The sequence below is a fragment of the Balaenoptera acutorostrata genome, chromosome 8, assembly GCF_949987535.1.
Source record: "Balaenoptera acutorostrata chromosome 8, mBalAcu1.1, whole genome shotgun sequence".
Taxonomy (NCBI): Eukaryota; Metazoa; Chordata; class Mammalia; order Artiodactyla; family Balaenopteridae; genus Balaenoptera; species Balaenoptera acutorostrata.
In genome coordinates this window covers 66,736,542-66,759,566 of record NC_080071.1, presented here as the reverse complement: position 1 = coordinate 66,759,566, position 23,025 = coordinate 66,736,542, and the positions used below count along the sequence as shown (strand labels likewise).

Sequence of the window (23,025 nt, the reverse complement as noted above, 5' to 3'; positions counted from 1 at the left end):
GAAGCCCAAACCCCTTGGTCCCTTAATTCAGGGAGATGTCTACAGTCCAGGAAGCGCTAGTACTTAGGAATAATGGAATTGTGGATTGCCAAGAGTGGGTTTGTGTTAATGCCAGAGCAACAGCTAGAAGAGAGGACCCATCAACTCTGCATTCTGGGGGATAAATTATCCTGCAGAGTCTCCAATCATTTCTGGAATTTGGAGAATTTTGGTACTGGGTGATTCATGTGCCCCACTACCTTAATCTAGTTGATTATCTGCATCAGCCCTTAATTCCCACCACCCTCTTTGCCATCCTACCACTGACTACCCCATAGGCAACTCTCACCAATTTCACAGCCTCCTACAAGAACTGGGGGCTGGCTTTTCAATAAGTGGTGCTGGGAAAACTGGACAGCTACATGTAAAAGAATGAAATTAGAACACTCCCTAACACCATACACAAAAATAAACCCAAAATGGATTAAAGACCTAAATGTAAGGCCAGACACTAAAAAACTCTTAGAGGAAAAAATAGGTAGAACACTCTATGACATAAATCACAGCAAGATCCTTTTTGACCCACCTCCTAGAGAAATGGAAATAAAAACAAAAATAAACAAATGGGACCTCATGAAACTTAAAAGCTTTTGCACAGCAAAGGAAACCATAAACAAGACAAAAAGACTACCCTCAGAATCAGATAAAATATTTGCAAACAAAGCAACTGACAAAGGATTAATCTCCAAAATATACAAGTAGCTCATGCAGCTCAATCTCGAAAAAACAAACAACCCAATCCAAAAATGGGTGGAAGACCTAAATAGACATTTTTCCAAAGGAGATGTACAGATTGCCAACAAACACATGAAAGAATGCTCAACATCACTAATCATTAGCGAAATGCAAGTCAAAACTACAATGACGTATCACCTCACACTGGTCAGAATGGCCATCATCAAAAAAATCTACAAACAATAAATGCTGGAGAGGGTGTGGAGAAAAGGGAACTCTCTTGCACTGTTGGTGAGAATGTAAATTGATACAGCCACTATGGAGAACAGTATGGAGGTTCCTTAAAAAACTAAAAATAGAACTACCATATGACCCAGCAATCCCACTACTGGGCATATACCCTGAGAAAACCATAATTCAAAAAGAGTCATGTACCACAATGTTCATTGCAGCACTATTTACAATAGCCAGGACATGGAAGCAACCTAGGTATCCATCGACAGATGAATGGATAAAGAAGATATGGCACATATATACAATGGAATATTACTCAGCCATAAAAAAGAAACGAAATGGAGTTATTTGTAGTGAGGTGGATGGACCTAGAGACTGTCATACAGAGTGAAGTAAGTCAGAAAGAGAAAAACAAATACCGTATGCTAACACATATATGTGGAATCTAAAAAAAGAAAAAAGAAAATGGTTCTGATGAACATAGGGGCAGGACAGGAATAAAGACGCAGACGTAGAGAATGGACTTGAGGACACAGGGAGGGGGAAGGGTAAGCTGGGACGAAGTGAGAGAGTGGCACTGACATATATACACTACCAGATGTAAAACAGATAGCTAGTGGGAAGCAGCCGCATAGCACAGGGAGATCAGCTCGGTGCTTTGTGACCACTTAGTGGGGTAGATAGGGAGGGTGGGAGATGCAAGAGGGAGGGGATATGGGGATATATGTATATATATAGCTGATTCACTTTGTTAAACAGCAGAAACTAACACAACAATATAAAGCATTTATACTCCAATAAAGACTAAAAAAAAAAAAAAAGAACTGGGGGCTGGGTCTTGAGCCCCATACCCTAGAGGAAGGACAGAGCTGTGCTGTGAAATTGTGGAAGAAGGATGTTTTCAGGCTAATAAGAGCTACTAGTTATTGCACACTGTCTAGTTAAAATGCTCACATAAATATGAGACAGGAATTTTTATTATGCCCATTTATTATGAATGAAGAAACTCTAGCTCAAAGAGATTAACTGATTTGACCTAGACTACCCAGCTATCAGCTGGAATTTGAACCAGGCCTATGTGAGTCTGTATTGTGAATTCTTAACCACTACCTTTATTTCTTAATTAAATTTAACTTTTTATTTATTGAGGTAACATTGGTTTATAACATTATATGTTTCATGTGTACATTATATTTCAACTTCTGTATATATTACAGCATGCTCACTACCAAAAGGTAGTTTCTATCCATCCCCTTTAACCATTTTGTCCTCCCCACCCCTTTCCCTTCTGGTAAACACTACTGTGTTCTCTGTATCTAGGTGTTTGTTTTTATTTGGTTTCTTCATTTATTTTGTTTTGGGGGATATTGTTTTTGTTTTTATATTCCACATGTAAGTGAAATCATACAATACTTGTCTTTCTGACTTATTTCAGTTAGCATAATACCCTCAAGGTCCATCGATGTTGTCACAAATGGCAAGACTTCATCTTTTTATGGCTGAGTAGTATTTCATTGTGTCTGAATAGATAGATAGATAGAAAGATAGATAGATAGATAGATAGATAGATAGATAGATGATAGATAGATAGAGAGATAGATAGAGAGATAGAGAGATAGATAGAGAGATAGATAGATAGAGATATAGATATAGGTATATAGATACAGATATAGATATGGATATCATATCTTCTATACCCATTCAATGGGCACTTAGGTTATCTCCATATCTTGGCTATTGTAAAAAGTGCTGTGATTAATATAGGGGTGCATATACTTCAAATTAGTGTCTTTGCATTCTTCATATAAATGCCTAGAAGTGGAATAGCTAGGTCATATGGTAGTTCTGTTCTTAATCTTCTGAGGAATCTCTATACTGTTTTCCATAGTAGCTACACCAATTCACATTCTCACCAACAATATGTAGAGTTCTCTTTTCTCCACATCCTCTCCAACACTCGTTATTTCTCATTTTTCTTGATAATAGCCATTCTAATGGGCATGGAATGATATCTCATTGTGGTTTTAATTTGCATTTACCAAATAATTAGTGATATTGAACATCTTTTTGTGTGCTTGTTGGCCATCTGTATGTCTATTCAGCTCCTCTACCCATCTTTTGTTGTTGAGTTGTGGAAGTTCTTTATGTATTTTGGATATTAATCCCATTATTGGGTATATGATTTGCAAATATCTTCTCCCATTTGGTAGGTTGTCTTTTTTATTGTTGGTAGTTTCCTTTGCTATACAGAAGCTTTTTAGTTTGCTGTAGTCCCATTTGTTTATTTTTGCTTTTTTTCCCCTTGCCTGAGGACACATATCCAGAAAGATATTGCTAAGACCAATGCCAAAGAGTATATTGCATATGTTTTCTTCTAGGAGTTAGTGGTTTCAGTTCTTACATTTAAGTCTAATCCATTTCGAGTTGATTTTTGTGTGTTGTGTGAGATAGTGGTCCACTTTCATTCTTTTGCATGTGGCTGTTCAGTTTTCCCAGCACCATTTATTGAAGAGAGCATCCTTTCTCCATTGTATATTCTTTGCCCCTTTGTTTTAAATTAATTGTCCATATATGTGTGGTTTTATTGCTGGTCTCTCAATTCTGTTCCATTTATCTGTGTGACTCTTTTTCTGCCAATACCATGCTGTTTTGATTACTACAGCTTTGTAATACAGTTTGAAATCAGGGAGTATGACATCACCAGCTTTGTTCTTTTCTCTTGGGATTTCTTTGGCTATTCAGGGGTCTTTTGTGGCTCTATACAAATATTTGGATTTTTATATTCTAGTTCTTTGAACAATGTCCTTGGGATTTTGATGGGGATTGCACTGAATATGTATATTGCTTTAGGTAATGTAGACATTTTAACAATGTTAATTATTCCAAACCATGAGCACAGAACATCTTTCCATTTCTTTGCATAGTCTTCAGTTTCTTTCAGGCTGTCTTGTAGTTTTCAGTGTATATGTTTTTCACCTCCTTGGTTAAATTTATTCCTAGGTATTTTATTCTTTTTGTTGCAATTGCAAATGGGATTATTTTCTTAATTTCTCTTTCTGCTAGTCCATTGTTAGTGTACAGAAATGCAACAGATTTTTGTATGTTGATTTGTATCCTGCAACTGTACTGAATTTATTAGTTCTAACAGGTGTTTTGCAGATTCTTCAGGGGTTTTTATATATAAAATCATGTCATCTGCAAGTAGCATCAGTTTGACTTCTTCCTTTGTAATTTGGATGCCTTTTATTTCTTTTTCTTGCCTAATTGTTCTGGCTAGGACTTCCAATACTATGTTGAATAAAAGTGGTAAGAGTGAGCATACTTGTCTTGCTCCTGATCTTAGACAGCTTCCAGTTCTTCCCTGTTGAATGTGTTAGCTGGGATTATGATGCTGTCATATATGGTCTTTATTATGTTGAGGTATGTTCCTTTTATACTCATTTTATTGAGAATTTTTATCATAAATGGGTGTTGAATCTTGTCAGTTGCTTTTTCTGCATCTACTGAGATGATCATATGATTTTTATCTTTTAGTTTGTTAATGTGGTGTATCATGATTGATTTGCAGCCACTGAATCATCCTTGAATCCCTGGAATAAATCTCATTTGATTATAAGATATGATACTCTTAATGCACTATTGTATTCAGCTTGCTAATACTTTGTTGAGGATTTTTGCATCTATGTTCATCAAAGATATTGGCGTGTAAGTTTTGTTTTTGTGTGTTGTCCTTGGTGTCAGGGTAATGTTGTCCTCATAAAATGAGTTAGGAAGCATTCTCTCCTCTTCAATATTTTGGAAGAGCTTGAGAAGGATAGGTAATAAATCTTCCGAGTGTTTGCTAGATTTCACCTGTGAAACCATCTGGTTCTGGACTTTTGATTTTGGGGAGGTTTTGATTACTGTTCCAATCTCCTTACTAGTGATCAGTCTATTACAATTTTTCTATTTATTCATGATTCTGCCTTGGAAGGTTGTATAATTCTAAAAATTTGTCCATTTATTCTATATTGTCCAATTTGTTGGCATATAACTGTTCATAATATTCTATTTTAATCCTTTGCATTTCTGTGATATCCATTATTATTTCTTCTCTTTCATTTGTAATTTTATTTATCAGAGCCTTCTCTCTTTTTTTAAGTGAATCTAGCTAAAGATTTGTTAATTTTTTTTAACCTTTTCAAAGAAACAGCTCTTAGTTTCATTAATCTCTTCTATTATCTTTATAGTTTCTATTCATTTCTTTCCACTCTAATGTTTATTATCTCCTTCCTTCTACTGAATTTGGGCTTCATTTGTTTTTCTTTTCTAGTTCCTTTAGATGTAAAGTTAGATTGTTTATATGAGATTTTTCTTGTTTCTTGAGGTAGGCCTGTATTGCTATAAACGTCCCTCTTTGTACCTCTTTTGCTGCATCCCATGGATTTTGGCATGTTGTATTTTCACTTTCATTTGTCTTAAGGTATTTTTTAATTTCTACTTTGATTTCTTCTTTGACTCAATATTTGTTCAGTTGCATGTTGTTTAGTCTCCACATATTTATGACTTTTCCAGCTTTCTTCTTGTAGTTGATTTCTAGTTTCATCAGAAAAGATGCTGTTATTTTTTCAATCTTCTTAAATTTATTGAGACTGGTTTTGGGTCCCAACTTTTGGTCTGTCCTTGAAAATGTTCCATGTGCACTTGAGAAGAATGTGTATTCTGCTACATTTGGGTAGAATGTTCTGTATAAATCTATTAAGTCTACCTGGTCTAATGTTTTACAGCTGCTGTTTGCTTGTTAAGTTTCTGTCTGGATGATCTATCCATTGATGTAAGTGGGGTGTTAAAGTCCCCAACTATCACTGTGTTGCTGTCAATCTTTCCCTTTTGGTCTGTTAATAATTTCTTTATATATTTTGGTGATCATTTGTTAGCTGCATGTTGGTGTTGTCCCCTTTATCATTATATAATGTCCATGTTTGTCTCTTGTTACCTCTTTTGGCTAGAAATCTATTTTGTCTGCTATGAGTATGGCTACATCCACTTTCGTTTGGCTGCCATTTACTTGGAGTATCATCTTCCATCCCTTCACTAGAGTCTATGTTTGTCTTTAAAGCTGACATAAATCTCCTGGAGACAGCATTTCATTGGGTCATGTTTTTTTAATCCATCCGGCCACTTTGTGTCTTTTTTTTTTTTTTTAAAGTATCCTTTTTTTTTTAAATTATTTATTTATTTATTTATTTATTATTTTTGGCTGTGTTGGGTCTTCGGTTCGTGCGAGGGCTTTCTCTAGTTGCGGCAAGCGGGGGCCACTCTTCATCGCGGTGCAGGGACCGCTCTTCATCACGGTGAGCGGGCCTTTCACTATCGCGGCCCCTCCCATTGCGGGGCACAGGCTCCAGACGCGCAGGCTCAGTAGTTGTGGCTCACGGGCCCAGCTGCTCCGCGGCACGTGGGATCCTCTCAGACCAGGGCTCGAACCCGTGTCCCCTGCATTAGCAGGCAGACTCTCAACCACTGTGCCGCCAGGGAAGCCCACTTTGTGTCTTTTGATTGGTGAACTGAATCCATTTTCATTTTGGGTGATTATTGATAAATGAGGACTTAGTACTGCCATTTTATCTTTTATTTTCTAGTTGCTCTATATCTCCATTATTTCTTTTTCCTTGTGTTTCTGACTGCCATTTTAGTTTGGTGGTTTTCTGATATTTTCTCCATTTCCTCTTTTTTATGTTTCATGTTTCTGCTCTAGATTTATGCTTTCTGGTTACCATGTTTGTTTAAAATTCTCATAGATAAAATTGTTCTTTTTCTGCCGATAGCATCTTATCGTCATTTGACTATATGACTTCTGTACTTTCCTCTTCCGTTTTTATGTTTCTGTCATCTCAAATTATCCCTTTTTATGTTGTGAGTTTGTGACCAACTTGAAATAGCTATAGTTGCTTTTACTGCTTTTTTCCCTTTAACCTCTGTGCTATTCTGATATAGAGTTGCAGTTTTCTGATTCTATTTATCACCTTACTCAAAGTTTTGTACACTTTTACCTTTTCATTTAGGAAGAACAGCTCCTTTCAACATTTCATACAAGGCAAATCTTGTACTACTGCACTCCCTCAGCTTTTGTTTGTCTGAGAAATTTTATTTCTCCTTCATATCTAAATGATAACTTTGCCAGAGTATTTCTGGCTGAGAGTTTTTATCTTTCAATATTCTGAGTACATCATTCCACTCTCTCTTGGCTTGTAGAGTTTCTGCTGAGAAATCTGCTGATAGCCTAACTGGGGTTCCTTTGTAGGTTGCCAGTCTTTTCCCCTGGCTGCCTTTAAAATTCTTTCTTTGTCATTTATTTTGACAGCTTTAATATAATGTATTGTGGAGAAGGTTTTTTCACATTGAAGTAATTAGTTGTTCTCCCAGCTTCATGGACTTCTATATCCAGTTCCTTCCTCAGGTTTGGAAAATTCTCTGCTATTATTTCTTTAAATAAACTTTCTCCTCCCTGCTTCCACTCTTCTCCTTCTGAGATACCCATTAACATAATGCTGCCCTTCCTAATAGAGTCAAATAGTTCATAGAATGTCTTCTTTTTTTAAGATTTTAATTCTCTCTTCCCTTCTATCCGTATCATTTCTAGATTCCTATCTTCAAGCTCACTAGTCTCTCTTCCATATCATCTGCTCTATTTCCAGGGCTTTCTTCATCTCGTTTATTGAGTCCTTCAGGTCCAGAGTTTCTCTTTGGTTCTTTTTTAGAGTTTCAGTCTCTTTGGCAAAATATTCCTTCTGTTCATCAATTTTATTCCTGAGCTTATTGAATTGCCTTTCTATATTTTCCTTTAGTTCACTGAGTTGCTTTATGACAGCTATTTTGAATTCTCTATCAATAAGGTTGCAATATTCTGTGGCTTTAAGTTTGGTTTTTGGAGAACTGTCACTTTCTTTTTGTGATACAGTGTTACCATGGTTCTTCATTGAGCTTGATGAGTTGTTCTTCTGCCAACACATTTGAAGTAGAGAACACCTTTCTTCTTTAGGTAAAGCTTTTTTAAAAAAAAACTTGATTCAAAAGGTTCAACAGATTAGTAACTAGAGGCCTCTCTTGTTTTCCAGTAGGGGTGATATAGCACAAGTTTTTGGTCTCCTACCTGAGCTGCTTCTGGTTATATTTGAGCATCAGCATTTTCCACTCTCCACCACCTCTGTCAGAGGTGTCATCCATTGCCCTGGTTGTTGCTGCTTGTGCCTCTGGGGTCATTAATGCATTGCTGCTGCTGGCATCACTACCTGGGACATTGGGTTGGTGGGTACTTCTGCTATGTCCAGGGGCTCAGGCTCCACTACCCCCCCCTGGGGGGGGGGAGGGTAGGGAGCCAGGGTCCCAGGTGCCCTTACCATGTCCAGGGTTGTCAGGCTCATAGGCATTGCCACTGTGGATAGGGGCAGGTGGGGGGAGCCAGAGTAATAGGCATCTCCATAACTGGAAGGACAGGGTCATAGGCCCACTGTCACTGTCGCCTGGATCTCTTTGGCCAGGGGCACCACTTTGGCTGGGAGGCTGGAGTCATATATTCTGCTTCCCCTGATGTTACCAGGTTCTCTGGGGCTGCAGGCTCAGTTATCATGGCTGAGGGTCCAGGATCACAGGCACCACCTCTGCTGTTCCGCCTGGTTCTGCCTCTTCCACGTGTTTCAGTCCACCCACCTTTAGATGTGTGGAATTCTCTGATGTCCTGCTGTGTTGAGCAAAGGCACCTTTGTTGAGTTGTGGATGTTTTTACTGGTTGTAGATTGAAGGGGAAAGGCAAAGAGAGTGCCACACACTGCCATGATGCTGATGTCACTCTTAACCACTATCTTATACCTTCTTTTCAGGAGGATAAAAAGATGCAAAACATGAAAGTTGAGGATTTTCATTCATCCTCACCCACTACAACACCTGATTCATGTCCACATAATCTTTTTCAATAAGAAGGTGAGAAACTGCTACTTGTCTATCACATGAGTGCTACTTTCTGAATGGCCAAACTTATTTCATACTTCATTAATTCCTCTCTCCCTAAGACTATACTCCCTGGCAATACAAATGCAGCTGGGAGTGAAAACAGTGGGGAGTGATGCTGTGTAACTACTGTGTGAAGGACCAAGTGCTAGGAGCTGAAGCTGGCAGAGCTATGAAGCAATGTTAGCTGGGTATTGTCATTTGCCATTCCTTATTCCTGGAAAAAATAAAGAATTACAAATGGCTTCAGATGGGCCAACCTTAAACTCCATCCATATTAAAATGCCCATGACCAGGGACTCTGTACTCAAGTCAGTAGACCATACTAAGTAAATACTGCAAACTCCTAGAAACTTATTAAAGAAGACACACACCAATCAGTCCATTGGTTTTATAACTCAAAGGACAGCAAAGTGGATTATGGAAAGAATTAAGAATTAAGAAAAATAGAACTTGCTGCCTTAAAAGATAGGTAAACAAAATACACACATACACACACACACACACACACACACATATTGATACACGCAGTAACAGTTGAATAAATTTCCAAAAAATTATTATAAATAATTTAGGAAAGTATAGAATATAGGTTAATTAGAAACTAAGTTATTGACTACTTACTTACTATTCTAAGTGTTTTAGGTGAATTGACGCTTAGTCTTCACAGCAGCTCTATGGGATAGGCATATTGCTCCCATTTTACAAATGAGGAATCTGAGTCACAGCTTACACAAATTATGCATGATCACACAGCCAGCAAGTGGCAGAGCCCTAATGAGTCCCATGCAGCCTGGATGCATAGCATGGACTCTTAACCACTGCACCAAACTTCCCATAAAATAGAGTTGAGTTAATAGCAGATTGAGATGGAGACAGAAATTTTTTAAAGAGCAGGATGGATTAAGAAAAGACTGTAAAGAATCTAACTTATAACCCAGTTTTAAAGTCAGTATCAGAAACCGAAACATTAGGTCTAACAGAGTGGGAAAGTGGATTTAGCAATTTAGAAGACACTTGAAGAATCTTCCCAAATGAAGGCATGAAGAACAAAGACTTTTGTGATGAGGGATAGATGCTTACATGGAGAGCACGGAATTCAGAATCATTATGAAGATCATTTCTCTTTCTGAAGGAAATTATAAATAGAACAAATCAATAAAGACATAAAAGAAAAAATCCTGCTCTAAAGAAAGATCCAAGTCTGCCGAAGGAAAAATGACTCTATATATGGGGAAATGGAATGAAAAAGAACAACACATTCTGGTGAGATTTTTAAAAAATTTTTTTAAATGAAGTATCATTCAGAGAGGGAAAAAAATCATTTAGAGAGTCCTTGCATATCTCAAGTAATCTTGGAGGGAAAATTTTGCTTAAAGCTGTTAATAAGCCAGTAGCATATAGAATAAATTTTATGCAAATGTGGTTTTTAAATAATGCAAATATAAACATTAGAGTCTCTCTCAATTAAAATTTTTAAGATTTATTCAAAGTGAACCACAGATGAGTTTCAAAGTCAAAATTTCAGCCGTGAAACCTCTGGCTCCTCAGGCCGTCTCAGAGACTGCTCCTAGAATCACCTTTGCCTGGATCATTCTCCCTACTCCCTCCGCTCTCTCACCCTTACTAGGACAGCTCATTCTCAGGTTTTAAGCTGAATGTCACTTCTCAAAAGCTATTCCCCACACCCCAGCCCCACCACAGCACTCGTCACATTTTAATGTCTGTCTCACCCACTATGCTTAAATTTAAGGAGAAATTGATGCCTGTTCCCCCATCTCATCCCCATTGCCTCACACAGCACCTGTCATGTTCTTGGTGTTTAATCAAGATTTGTTAAATGAGTGAATGAATAAATGAGTGAATGAACCGTGCACTCTCTAAACCCTACTTATATTGAGGTAAATCAGCATATCCCCCTTCAATGTAGAATTTTCACTTCTAGGTGTCTATCACAAAAGACATAAGTAGAGAAAGAAGTCAAATTTTATGTATAAGAAATTCCACTGTTATAAAATATCTTTAAAACTATCTATTTACACTTAAATTTTCATCAATGCCTTTGGATACATGATGGGGAAGATTTGCTATCTCCCCTTTCCTGATTTTTCCTCCCAGGGAAGGTAGGTCAACTGATGTGCACTTCTGTTCTCCATACTCCCCCTTACTGTCTCCAACCCTGGAGAAGATGGATTGAAGTATTTGATGAGTGAATATGGGACGAATACTGAGTTTGCTTAACTCAGCCCATCCTCCTTTTCTTTGGGAGCTTGTAGTGAGCAGACTTTCAGCATCTCCAGGCTTAGGAGCCTGCCCCTCAGCAATCTGTGCCTGGGTGGGCAGATCCTGCCTAACTGTGGGGTTCTTCAACTGGTTCACTTGGCTAACAGACCGAAGATCACAACTTCCAACCCAGACTCTAACAGCTGTAAGGGTTTTGCTTTGTTTCTCTCTCTCCTCCTTTGTTTTATATCTCGACTTATTTAGAATCTGAGCAGCAAAGAGGGACGCTATGTATTAGCTGCCCTCAGAGATTCTCTGAAAACATCACATCTCACCCCATATATTGGTTTCTTTTTCGATATCATGAACATGAGAAACATTTTTGCTTTGTTTATATGTGTATCAATTCTAAATGTTGAACATTTAAATGATAGATAATAAACTCCTTAATCTATATCAGCTACTATAATTTGATTATCTGTATAATAGATATGAAGACAAAATATGTAGTTCACTTCTTATCCTTTGGAATTCAATTTATAACTTAGGGGTAAATGCTAGAGTTTTAATTTCACTCAAGGTTCTATAGCTGACTGATTTAGAAGAGGAAAGAGATTATGGAGCAGAGATTTTCCTCTGGGTAAAAAAAAAATTTTGTATTTGCAATTCCATCAAAGATCAGAGATTAAATTTTATCCATTTTACTTAAAACTTCTCCCTTACCAGTCATCCCTCTCATGCTCCCTTCTTGTGCTTCATGATCGAGCCTCCTTTAATAACAACTGGGCGGAAATGAATCACTGACTCAACAGCAGCTGAGAAGCTTATGCTCTGTTTGTCCCCTTCTTTTCATATTTTATAAAGTGCACTGGATATGATTTTTTAAACATATCACTTTAGAATTTTTCTTAAAGGAATTTATTAGAATTACCATCTTATTCCACCTGCCAGAATTCCCTGAGATATCCTTTGACAGGTACAGGGAACAAAACATGTATAAGAAAAAAATTGAAAGTCTGGAGCTCTCCATTTAATGCACTCTGAGTAGCATGCAGTCTCCTCAAGGGCCACTACTTAGTTAGTCATTCAAATTAGAGCGTTACTCATAGAATGAGCAAGCCCATGACAAACACCACAAACTACTTGTTGACGTCAGACATTAGTCCTTAGCTTGGGTACACAGTGGTGCTGTAAGCCATGGTAGACATCTAAAAACAAGCAAATATACCAATAACAAGGAAGGAAGGAAGGAAGGAAGGAAGGAAAGAAGGAAGGAAGGAAGGAAGGAAGGAAGGAAGGAAGGAAGGAAGAAGAGAAAGAAAGAAAGAAAAGAAAGAAAAAGAAAGGAAGGAAGGAAGGAAGAAAGAAGGAAAGGGAGGAAGGAAGGAAGGGAAAGAAAAAGGGAAGGGGGAGGGAGGAGGGAGGGGGAGGGAGGGAAGAAGGAAGGAGGGAAGGAAGGAAAAGAAAGAAAGAAAGAGAAAGGAAGGAAGGAAGGGAGGGAGGAAGGGAGGGGAGGGGAGGGGAGAGGGAAGGAGGGACGGACTATTGCCCTGTATTTTCCTAAAATCCATCAACATATATAAAGAAAACTATAAACTCTCACAGTTATCAGTTCTCTGTAGGGTTATTTAAAGCTCAAAAATCTCTGCAATAGTGTTGCCAGGTTAACATCAGGCAAGAGCCCCCCAGAATGCTTCCCAACATGGACATTTTTTGATTCTATGGCTTACTTTTGAGGGGTTACCAGAAACTGAACTACTGCCTATAGAAAAACAAGTACATAAATTCTAACGTCTCCGCGAGTGACTGGCCCTGATTTCCAATTTCAGTGTCTTTAATAAAAGCTTTGGGTTGGTTTAAGACTGAATCTTGGATTTTCTATTTTACCACTCCCACTGTATAAACATTGCTTAGATGTATGTACTATAAGAAAAGTAACTCTGGAAGAAATTTCGACCCTCCAAGTATAAAAGATATATTATTAAATAGTAATACATTAAGATTAGTAATTAAATTAGTAATACATTTACATTTTTATTGATGATATTTACTTTTTCTTGGTACCTTTAAAAAAAATAGTTCTTACTGCACATTTTCATTTTAGTTCAGCTACGATGAAGCAATACATTGTACAGAGAAATATTTTGGGAGTTTGTGGTCTCTCCAAAGGAATGGATTTATATGAATTGAAGATATGGGCTTGACTCCTATCAAAAGAAGAAAACAACAAGGATTGCCGTCACCCTGCTCATGGTCACCAACAGCTGAAGCACTGATGTCCCTTTGTTGCTCACCTTAGTTTAACACTGTTTATGGTTGTTCCAATTTTAAATATTTATTTATTTATTTGGCTGTGCCGGATCTTAGTTGTGGCACGTAGGATCTTCGTTGTGGCATGCGGAGTCTTTAGTTGCAGCATGCGGGATTTTTCATTTGTGGCATATGGGATCTAGTGCCCTGAACAGGGATCGAACCTGGGCCCTCTGCACTGGGAGAGCAAAGTCTTAACCACTGGACCACAGGGAAGTTCTGGTTGTTCCAATTTTAATGCAACACTTTACTTCCTGTATCTTTCTTTGGGAGCCTGCATCAAGAAAATGACCTCTCATATAGAAATCTGAGGACCTTCAAAATATCATAATTGATGTCAGAGTCAGTCAGATAGAATTATGTACTTAAAAGTGAATAGCCAGGACTTCCCTGGTGGCGCAGTGGTTAAGAATCCGCCTGCCAATGCAGGGGACACGGGTTCGAGCCCTGGTCTGGGAAGATCCCACATGCTGTGGAGCAACTAAGCCCGTGTGCCACAACTACTGAGCCTGCACTCTAGAGCCGTGAGCCACAACTACTGAAGCCCGTGCACCTATAGCCCGTGCTCCACAATGAGAAGCCACCGCAATGAGAAGCTTGCACACCACAACAAAGAGCAGCCCCTGCTCACAGCAACTAGAGAAAGCCTGCGTGCAGCAATGAAGACCCAATGCAGCCAAAACTAAATAAATAAAATAAACAATTTTTTTTTTTAAAGTGAATAGCCAATAGCTCTCTTAGACAGATGTCCATACCTCCAGACTAGTTCATTTGATCCCCATTCCTGATTTTTCCTTCCAGGGAAGGCAGCTCAACTGATGTGCATGTCTGTGCTCCTCAGTCCCCCTTACTGTCTCCATCCCTGGAGGGGATGGGTTGAAGTATTTGATGAGTGAATGTGGGAAGAATACCGAGTTTGCCTGACTCAGCCTATCCTTCTTCATCGTGGAAGCCTGCGGTGAACAGATTTTCTCTGCAGCATCTCCAGGGTTAAGAGCATCCTGTGCCTGGGGCACCATCCCCATCAGGCCAAAACCCAGATCTAATCAGATCACTATCCTGCTTAAAATCTTTCAATGTCTTATAATTTTAAGGAAAATTCCAATGTCCTTATAGCACAGAATACGAGTCCAATCATGATTCAACCCCTATCCACTTCCAGTCTGATCTCTTGCATTTTCAACAGATACACCCATCCTTCCAGCCACAGAAAACATGACCCGTCCATTTATACCCTTAACGTTCCTGATCACATGAAACATAACTAACCTCCCACAACCATGTGGACACTCACTGGTTACGCTGGTCAGGCATTTTGCAGTAACTCCAAATTTCATTGTCAAAGGAACTGATCTAGTTCAGCGTTTTCTAAGTGGCTTAGGATGCCACCACCATGATTTTGGCCATATCAATATTATTCATCTACTATTATTTACTTAATACCCTTCTTCAAGCAATCCACTTTTATTAAATTATTAAAATTTAAATTTCATATCATTACCAGCAATGGAAAACCAATAGAAGCTGCTACAAGCAAGAGGCAACTGTAAAAATAAATACAATGGAAACAAGTCATATGAAATTTTTACCTAGACTGGGTTGCCTGTCCCCCACCTCCATTCCCCAAAGGAAGACACCACACACCTTAAAAAAGTGTTAAAGATCAGTATCAAAATGAGACCTCCGAGATGTGTTCAGAAGGGTTGGAGAGGGACCAATATTCTCAATGTTAAGTGATTTTACTTAATAACCTTGCACGCACTACCTAAATCAATCCTCTCATGCACCAGGGTATGTGCTCTCACCCTGGCAAACACTGGCCGAGCTTAAATTCAATCACCACAAACAGGGAAAACTGTGGGCTCTGGAACCACGCTACCTGAACCTGACTCCGACTTCAGCACTTTCTAAATGTATATACCTAAGCTAGTTACATAACTGCTCTTGGACTCAAGCTAAGAATAATGAAAATACCAATCTCAAAGTTGTTTGAGGGTTAATGAAGAAAAGGTTTTGAGACAAAACATGAAGCAAAAAAACACACCCCAAAATATTTATTCATCAAATGATAAATAGAAAGAGATTTAACTCTGTCAAGGGACAAAAGAAAAGACATTTTGGTAAAAATGAAATTGAGCAGGTACTAGAAAGACCATTTGATCACACATCAGAGGATGATGAATGAAAGGATGGAGGGATGAAGCAGACTAACACAGGATGAAGGAAACAAGTAAAGACAAATACCGCAGAGTTTCTGTTTTTCTTTTCCCTAACCTGTAAATCCAAGATCTCAGACTTCTGCTAAGACCAAAGCTCTCTCCACCCCATATTACTGGCCTCTTCAAGACCATCTTGTAAATGCTCATGAGCAAATCTGCTCAATTTTACAATCTGTATTTTTATGTCTGTGGTTTTATTTCTCTTCAGCTATTATAGTCTCTTCTGGTTGACGCCAGTGAAAACGTAGGTTCTCGTGTGTCAGGGGGCAGTGTCCCGCTTGGTCGGGATTTATCACCTCTGCCAACTTCACCTTCACCACTTCTAATCCATCCTGCCCTGCCTGTGGCTTCTCCTGCTCTGTGGGCCAAGCACACTGTTCCTCCTAATGCTGCTCTGGGAGGCCCAGGACCAAAACAATGCTTCATGTCCCGTTGTCAATTAGGAAATATTCCTTTCATATTTTTTTAATAAATTTATTTATTTATTTATTTTTGGCTGCGTTGGGTCTTCATTGCTGCGCGCAGGCTTTCTCTAGTTGCGATGAGCAGGGGTTACTCTTCCGTTGCGGTGTGCAGGCTTCTCATTGCGGTGGCCTCTCTTGTTGCGGAGCACGGGCTCTAGGTGTCCGGGCTTCAGTAGTTGTGGCACACGGGCTCAGTAGTTGTGGTGCACGGGCTTAGTTGCTCCGTGGCATGTGGGATCTTACTGGACCAGGGATCGAACCCGTGTCCCCTAAATTGGCAGGCAGATTCTTAACCACTGCACCACGAGGGAAGCCCATTCCTTTCATATTTTAATGGTATATAGAAGAACTTAAAATCATCTTCAAATCAACATCAAGATGTTGAGGGTAAATAATTAATTATATTTAGACACATTTATTTTCAGAACAAAAATTAATGTTTCGAATGACCTTAATTCTCTTAAATATAATTTTACCACATATGAACAAAACACAGAAAACCACAGTGCTACAATTTTAGATTCTACGATTCCAAAATCAAGTTGTTCCTTCCAAATATGTACTAAAGTCTGTGATTATCTCTAAAATTTAATTCTCTTGATATGACTTCTTCAAGTTAGAACCTATGAACTCTCATCCATACTACGAAATGCAAGACTAAAAAACAAACAAACCTTTTATTCTAAAGTTAACATATAAAAAATTATAAATGTAGCCATAAAATTGAAAAGATTATTTTCCCATAATGTCGAGAAAAAATTTTGACATGCTTTGGAATGTAAGTGAAAAGAACATGGTCCAAAAATGCAGGTTATAGTCTTTGTCACACTGGCTGTGTGACCTTTATCTGTGTGGGCTTTAGTTTCCTTCTCTAGAAAATAAAAAGGTTGCGTAAAATGGACTCAAAAGTTCTGTAATTATACGGGCTTTCTGCTCTTATTTCACTTCTTCCCTCTTACTGTCTCCCAGAATATTTACTTTGTATGCATGTTTTATTTTTTCAGCAAGTGTTTATTGAGTGTCCACTCTGTACCAGGAAAATTACAAGGCATTAGAATATAGAAGTTGAGAAAAATATGGTTCTTGTTCACAAAAACCTTTCAGTTTAGTGGGCAAGATGGACATTCAACAAACAATCAGAAGCATTATACTTGATGATGATCTTGAGAAAGAAAAACCTCACCGTGCTCTGCGGGTTATAATAGGTGACCTAATTTTGATTGGGGGCAACAAGGAAGCCACAATGAAAAAGTGACATTTAAAGTGAGGAGTAGAAGGAAGCATATCGCAGCCTTCCAGGGGTACAGGGCAAAATGAAGAATAGTCCTGAGAGGGGCAGACATGGACAAGTTCAAGGAACCGAAAGGGAAACAACGAGGCTAAGGCAGAGAGCATAAAGGGGTGCGGGCATGAGTGACAGGGTCTCCTCTGGACTATCAGGGATGTTGGCTTTTATTATAAGTGCGGGATGTAAGCTCTTTATTATAAGAGCTCACATTATTTACTGTGAGCTCACTAGGTAGGGACATTGACCCTGAAGTTAGAATCTGAGCTCCACCACTTACTACCTGAGTGACCTTGGGCAGTTTCCTCATTTAGAGTTATTGGGAGGATTAGATCAATCAATGTAAATAAAGTGTTTAAAACAGTGCCCAATGGTGGTAAGCACTTTGCTGTGTATGTTGTTATTATTAGCATCATTCTTCCTGGCTTCAGGACACAGAAGAGCTCAGAGGAAGGAGTACTACACTCCAGGTGCTGAGACCAGGGCTCCAGGTGTATCTCTTCCCATACAGGCTGTTTCCACAGTAAAATGAGGAAACCTTAAAAGGAACTGAGGTAACCCTGAATTGTAATAAAGAAACAGAAAGGTAACTTTAAGTGAACAGAAAGGTGCTCTTGAATCTCTTCTCTGATTTTTGAGATTAAATGGATGTTGTAATATTGGAAAAATATTTAAGAATTCTTGCTTTGCATTGCTCATAATATTAGTTCTAGAAGACGAAAATGGCATCCCACCTAAGTTTCCTTCAAAATTTATTGAGTGTACCATCATTTCTGGTTCTCTTTCATCAATGGTGAATCTTTCAGAACCTCTATAATCACCTAACTGTACTGTTTCACATTGCAATTTAGAAACCTCCGCAAATAAACTTCTCATCCACACTGGTGATGTGAGTAACTAAGATCTGTAAATAAACAACAAAGCTTTGGATAAAAATCAACTATTTCAATGGAAAATGTCCTATGATTTACTTTTTTCTCCACTGTTCTTTGCTTCAATTCCTAATAATTTTACAAGGATCCCCTGGATTTTAATAAGCCCTTCCTTTTCATCAAATGAAAACACAAACTTAATGTTCTTAAATTTGCCTCATTTTTATAATATTTAATTACCTCTTATTTATCAAGTACAAGGCACGGAAGACACAAAAAGTATTAAGACATGGGTTATCCCTTTAAAAAGATGGTAGTAAGAGATGGAGGAGCAAACATAATAAAGAAGGAAGAGAGAGAAAGGAAAGTTAAAGGTTTGGAAATGCAGATAAGGTTAGCGTATCAGTGCATAAAAGGGAAATCAGAGTAGTAAACCCCAGTTAATTTATAAAGTTAATTATCTTCTTTAAGTTTATTGATAATCTCTCAGGGATACAGTTTATCACTAGGTTTGATGGGATGGTTTATCACTACATTAATACAGCAGCACTTCATTAAAATTAATATGAGTTTCTAAAGTGAAGTCATTCATTCATTCATTTATCCACAACCCATTTTTTTAAATTTATTGAAGTATAGTTGATTTACAATGTTGTGTTAATTTCTGCTGTATAGCAACGTGGCTCAGTTATACATATATCTTCTTTTTCATATTCTTATCCATTATGGTTTATCATAAGATGTTGAAAATAGTTCCCTGTGCTATACAGTAGCACCTTGTTGTTTATCCATCCTATATACAATAGTTTGCATCTGTTAATCCTAAACTCCTAATCCTTCCCTCCCCCACCCCCTCCCCCTTGGCAACCACAAGTCTGTTCTCTATATTTGTGAGTCTGTTTTTGTTTTGTAGATATGCTCATTTCCACAATCCATTTTTGAGCTTCCCCTAGGACTTAGAATCGGGTCTAATTTGATAACAGGCTGCTGTAGCAAGGGTACAAACTGGCTTCTCTAAAACTTCTGTACTTTATTTTCCCCTCTGAATATTTACATCAGTGAGCTTCTGAAATGAAGATTCCTTTTCGATCTCTTCTACCTTGCTATCTGCATTTTTCCTATGAGATAAATAAGCTTTTATCTGACTATCTGGATAGATCTTACAAAACCTCAACCACATTAATAGCTGTCCTTCTGGATCCATCATGCCAACATGCTGACACACCTTGTCCAAAAGAAAACAAAATGAGAAAAGTAAGAAACTGGAGAACAAAGAAAGACTGAAAAAATTGGTTAAAAATCAGGCTGCTACTATTTACAACAGCCAAGACATGGAAGCAACCTAAATGTCCATCAATAGATGAACGGATAAAGAAGATGTGGTGTGTGTGTGTGTGTGTGTGTGTATATATATATATATATATATATATATATATATATATACACACATATATATATGTATATATATGTGTGTGTGTATACACACACACACACACACACACACACACCATGGAACACTACTCAGCCATAAAAAAGAATGAAATAATGCCATTTGCAGCAACATGGATGGACCTAGAGATTGTCATACTAAGTGAAGTAAGTCAGACAGAGAAAGACAAATATCATAGGATATCACTTATACATGGAATCTAAAAAAATGATACAAATGAAAATATTTACAAAACTGAAATAGACTCACAGGCATAGAAAACAAACTTATGGTTACCAAAAGGGAAAGGTTAGGGGGGGATAAATTAGGAGTTTGGGATTAACATATACACACTACTATATGTATAATAGATAAACAACAAGGACCTACTGTATAGCACAGGGAACTATATTCAATATCTTGTAATAAACTATAATGGAAAAGAATCTGAAAAAGAATAGCTAGCTAGCTAGCTAGATAGATATAGATATGTATTACTGAATCACTTTGCTGTACACCTGAAATTAACACAACATTGTAAGTCAACTATACTTCAATTAAAAAAATAGAAAAAAATCAGGCTGCTATATTACTTTCAAATTATTTAACATTTAATATTGGGACATCAGTCATTTTTTAAAGGTGTTTATAACCTTGGGTTAATACATGAAAACCAGGAAAACACAAGGTGGTATAATTTCTTCATCAAACCACAGAGAAGCTAATACCATAAACTCTTCAGGGAAGGTCAAGAGTAAACATTTCTTTTCTTTTTTTAAAATTTTTATTTTATATTGGAGCATAGTTGATTAACAATGTTGTGTTAGTTTCAGGTGCAGAGCAAAGTGATTCAGTTATACATATACACGTGTCTATTCTTTTTCAAATTCTTTTCCCATTTAGGTTATTACAGAATATTGAGCATTTTGGTGAGTTTTGTTAGACACAAAGTGTGTGATTTTGTTTTCTTTTGTAACACAGACGTAATATACAGGCAGATAAGTCCCATGCAATATGACTGCCAACTCTAGTCTTTTTTGGACTAGAGAGTCCAAAAGAGTATGGAATCCTCTTAACTCCTTGGGGAGAGTATGTGAAATAAAAGCTTTAGGCAATGTTTTATAATAAATCACACTGTCATCTTTCTCTCTCGATAATTCCTCTGTTCTCTTGCTATGCCATCTTTGCCCCCTCCTCCTACCTATTACCAGGTGATCAGGTGGTCAGAACTTTATAACTTAATGGCTGAAAAGGGGGAAGAGTTTAAGGACCACCCTAACTGCTTGAACCTATAAATGTTCATAGATATTTTGAAGTCCCGGAATTTTCCCTACGTGTTAGCAGATTAAAGGGAGGGTATGCACTTTCTTCATGGATCGCAGTGTCAGCCATGAATAAGGGTCTGATCCCCAATCCAGACTTTCCCAACAGCTATTGCTGTAATGTGAGGTTTAGGAAACAAAGTGACAGACAAACTTTCTCTGGGTTTTAGCAGTAGTTTAATTATGCATCTTTTTCTTCTTTCTTTAAACTATACAGGTTTTTAAACTTACCCCAATAGCTGCTAAGATTGGGGCTTGATAAATCCACTTGATGTCTCCAGCACTAAGTTCCCAGCATCTGAGACATGAAAAAGAACTTCCATTAAAGAATCAGCAAAGCAAATAAGCAGTGAGATGTAACATTTTGTTTTACCAAAAATTCCAGACCCAGGTTTTTGATTAAGAAACAAGTAGACAGGAAAAAAAAAAAAATCTCCTAGAACACCCAAAACAGTAAAAAAAAAAAAAAGTGTAACAGTCCTGGTTTCCATACTATTAGCTACCCCTTGGGGATAAGTATTATAAATAGTGGTTTATTATTTTTATAAAAGAGTCAAAACTATGTTTCTAGAGCCACAAAAAAATTAGTCTTCTAAATGTGGTACCATTGATTCTTTATTTTTGTTATCACTGGAAAGATCCATAACAATTAAACCCTGTTGATAGAGAAAGTCCTCTCACTTTCAGAATTTACTCCATTGGTTGTAGAACATTGACATTAGTACATTCTTATCCACAGAAATGCAACAGAAAACTGACAATCATGCAAATGATTCTTGTTGATAGGAATGTAGAAGAAAATTGAATGCAAATGATTTTTGTCCATAGAAAGGAAAATTAGCTGTGTTTGGTGGAATGTAATTGCTCTGTGATCTGTGAATATTGACCAGTTTTTACATTTATTTGTAAAATTATTTCAGTGTACATATTACTAGATATAAACATGTAATTCTTTTATTTCTCCTTTGAACCAGTTACAACATCTTACTGGTTTCCTCATTAATTAGTGAGTTAAAAAATCTTGATAGGTGCTCATTTTATATTTGCATAAGATCATGATTTTATCTTCTATTTTAAAAAGTTAGTTTTTAACAGTACTTAATAAAAACACGATTTGATTTACTTATTTGTTATATTTATTTTCTGCTTCCTGCTCACTCCAACTAGAATTTAAGTTTACATAGTCAGGGATCATTGTTGTTTTTGTTTTCTGTTACAAGTGCCTAGAACAGTACATAGCATGTAGGTAGTCAATAAACATTTGTTGAATTGAATTGAATTCAAAGTAAGTTAGACTCAACCTCACCCAATCTGGTTCGTGGTAAAGGTCTTACACTAGAATAAATGGAACAGAGTTGAGAAAATCTAGTTCCACTTGAAACTTTAATGTAGCACTTTAAACGTTTTTTTAAAATTAAAGATACATAAATAAAAGCCTTCAGTTTCTTTCTCCTTAGACAAAACCTAGCATTGATTGTGGCAACAGTAAATGAAATTTTATAAAGAAATTTTAATGATATAATGATAACTTTTAAATTCTGGATAATAAACTTATTAAGAAAGTTACTTTTAAATTAATGAACAAATTATGGATAATAAAAAGCTATTTCAACTATTCCTTGAAGGTAAAACATTTTCAGTGCACATGTAATAACAACATATTTTTTAAATATAATTTTGTATATAGGCAATACATTCTCATTTCAAAAAACAAACTATAAAAAGATAGACATTGAGACCTCTCAGTCCTCCCCATGTTCCTGTATACCTCTGACCTTGCCTTTCTCCTTACAGGTAACATCTTTTATTACTTTATTGTATATGCTTTCAGTATTTCTTTATGCATATACAAACACATACAAATATTATAATCTTATTTTCCCCATCTTACAAAAGTGCAATGTACACTCTGTTCTGTAACTTGCCCTTTCCTTTTAATAGTATGTTTTTAATTTCTTTCCATATCA

General features: G+C 37.2%; 1 protein-coding gene across 1 annotated transcript in view; it reads right to left on the bottom strand.

The window, feature by feature from the left end:
• PTH2R (parathyroid hormone 2 receptor) overlaps window positions 1–23,025 on the bottom strand; it is a 108,992-nt gene that overhangs the window by 6,816 nt on the left and 79,151 nt on the right. Inside the window, exon 9 of the mRNA XM_007187830.2 lies at window positions 21,290–21,356. Coding sequence (XP_007187892.2) covers window positions 21,290–21,356 — 67 coding nt within the window. The remainder of the gene's footprint in view (window positions 1–21,289; window positions 21,357–23,025) is intronic.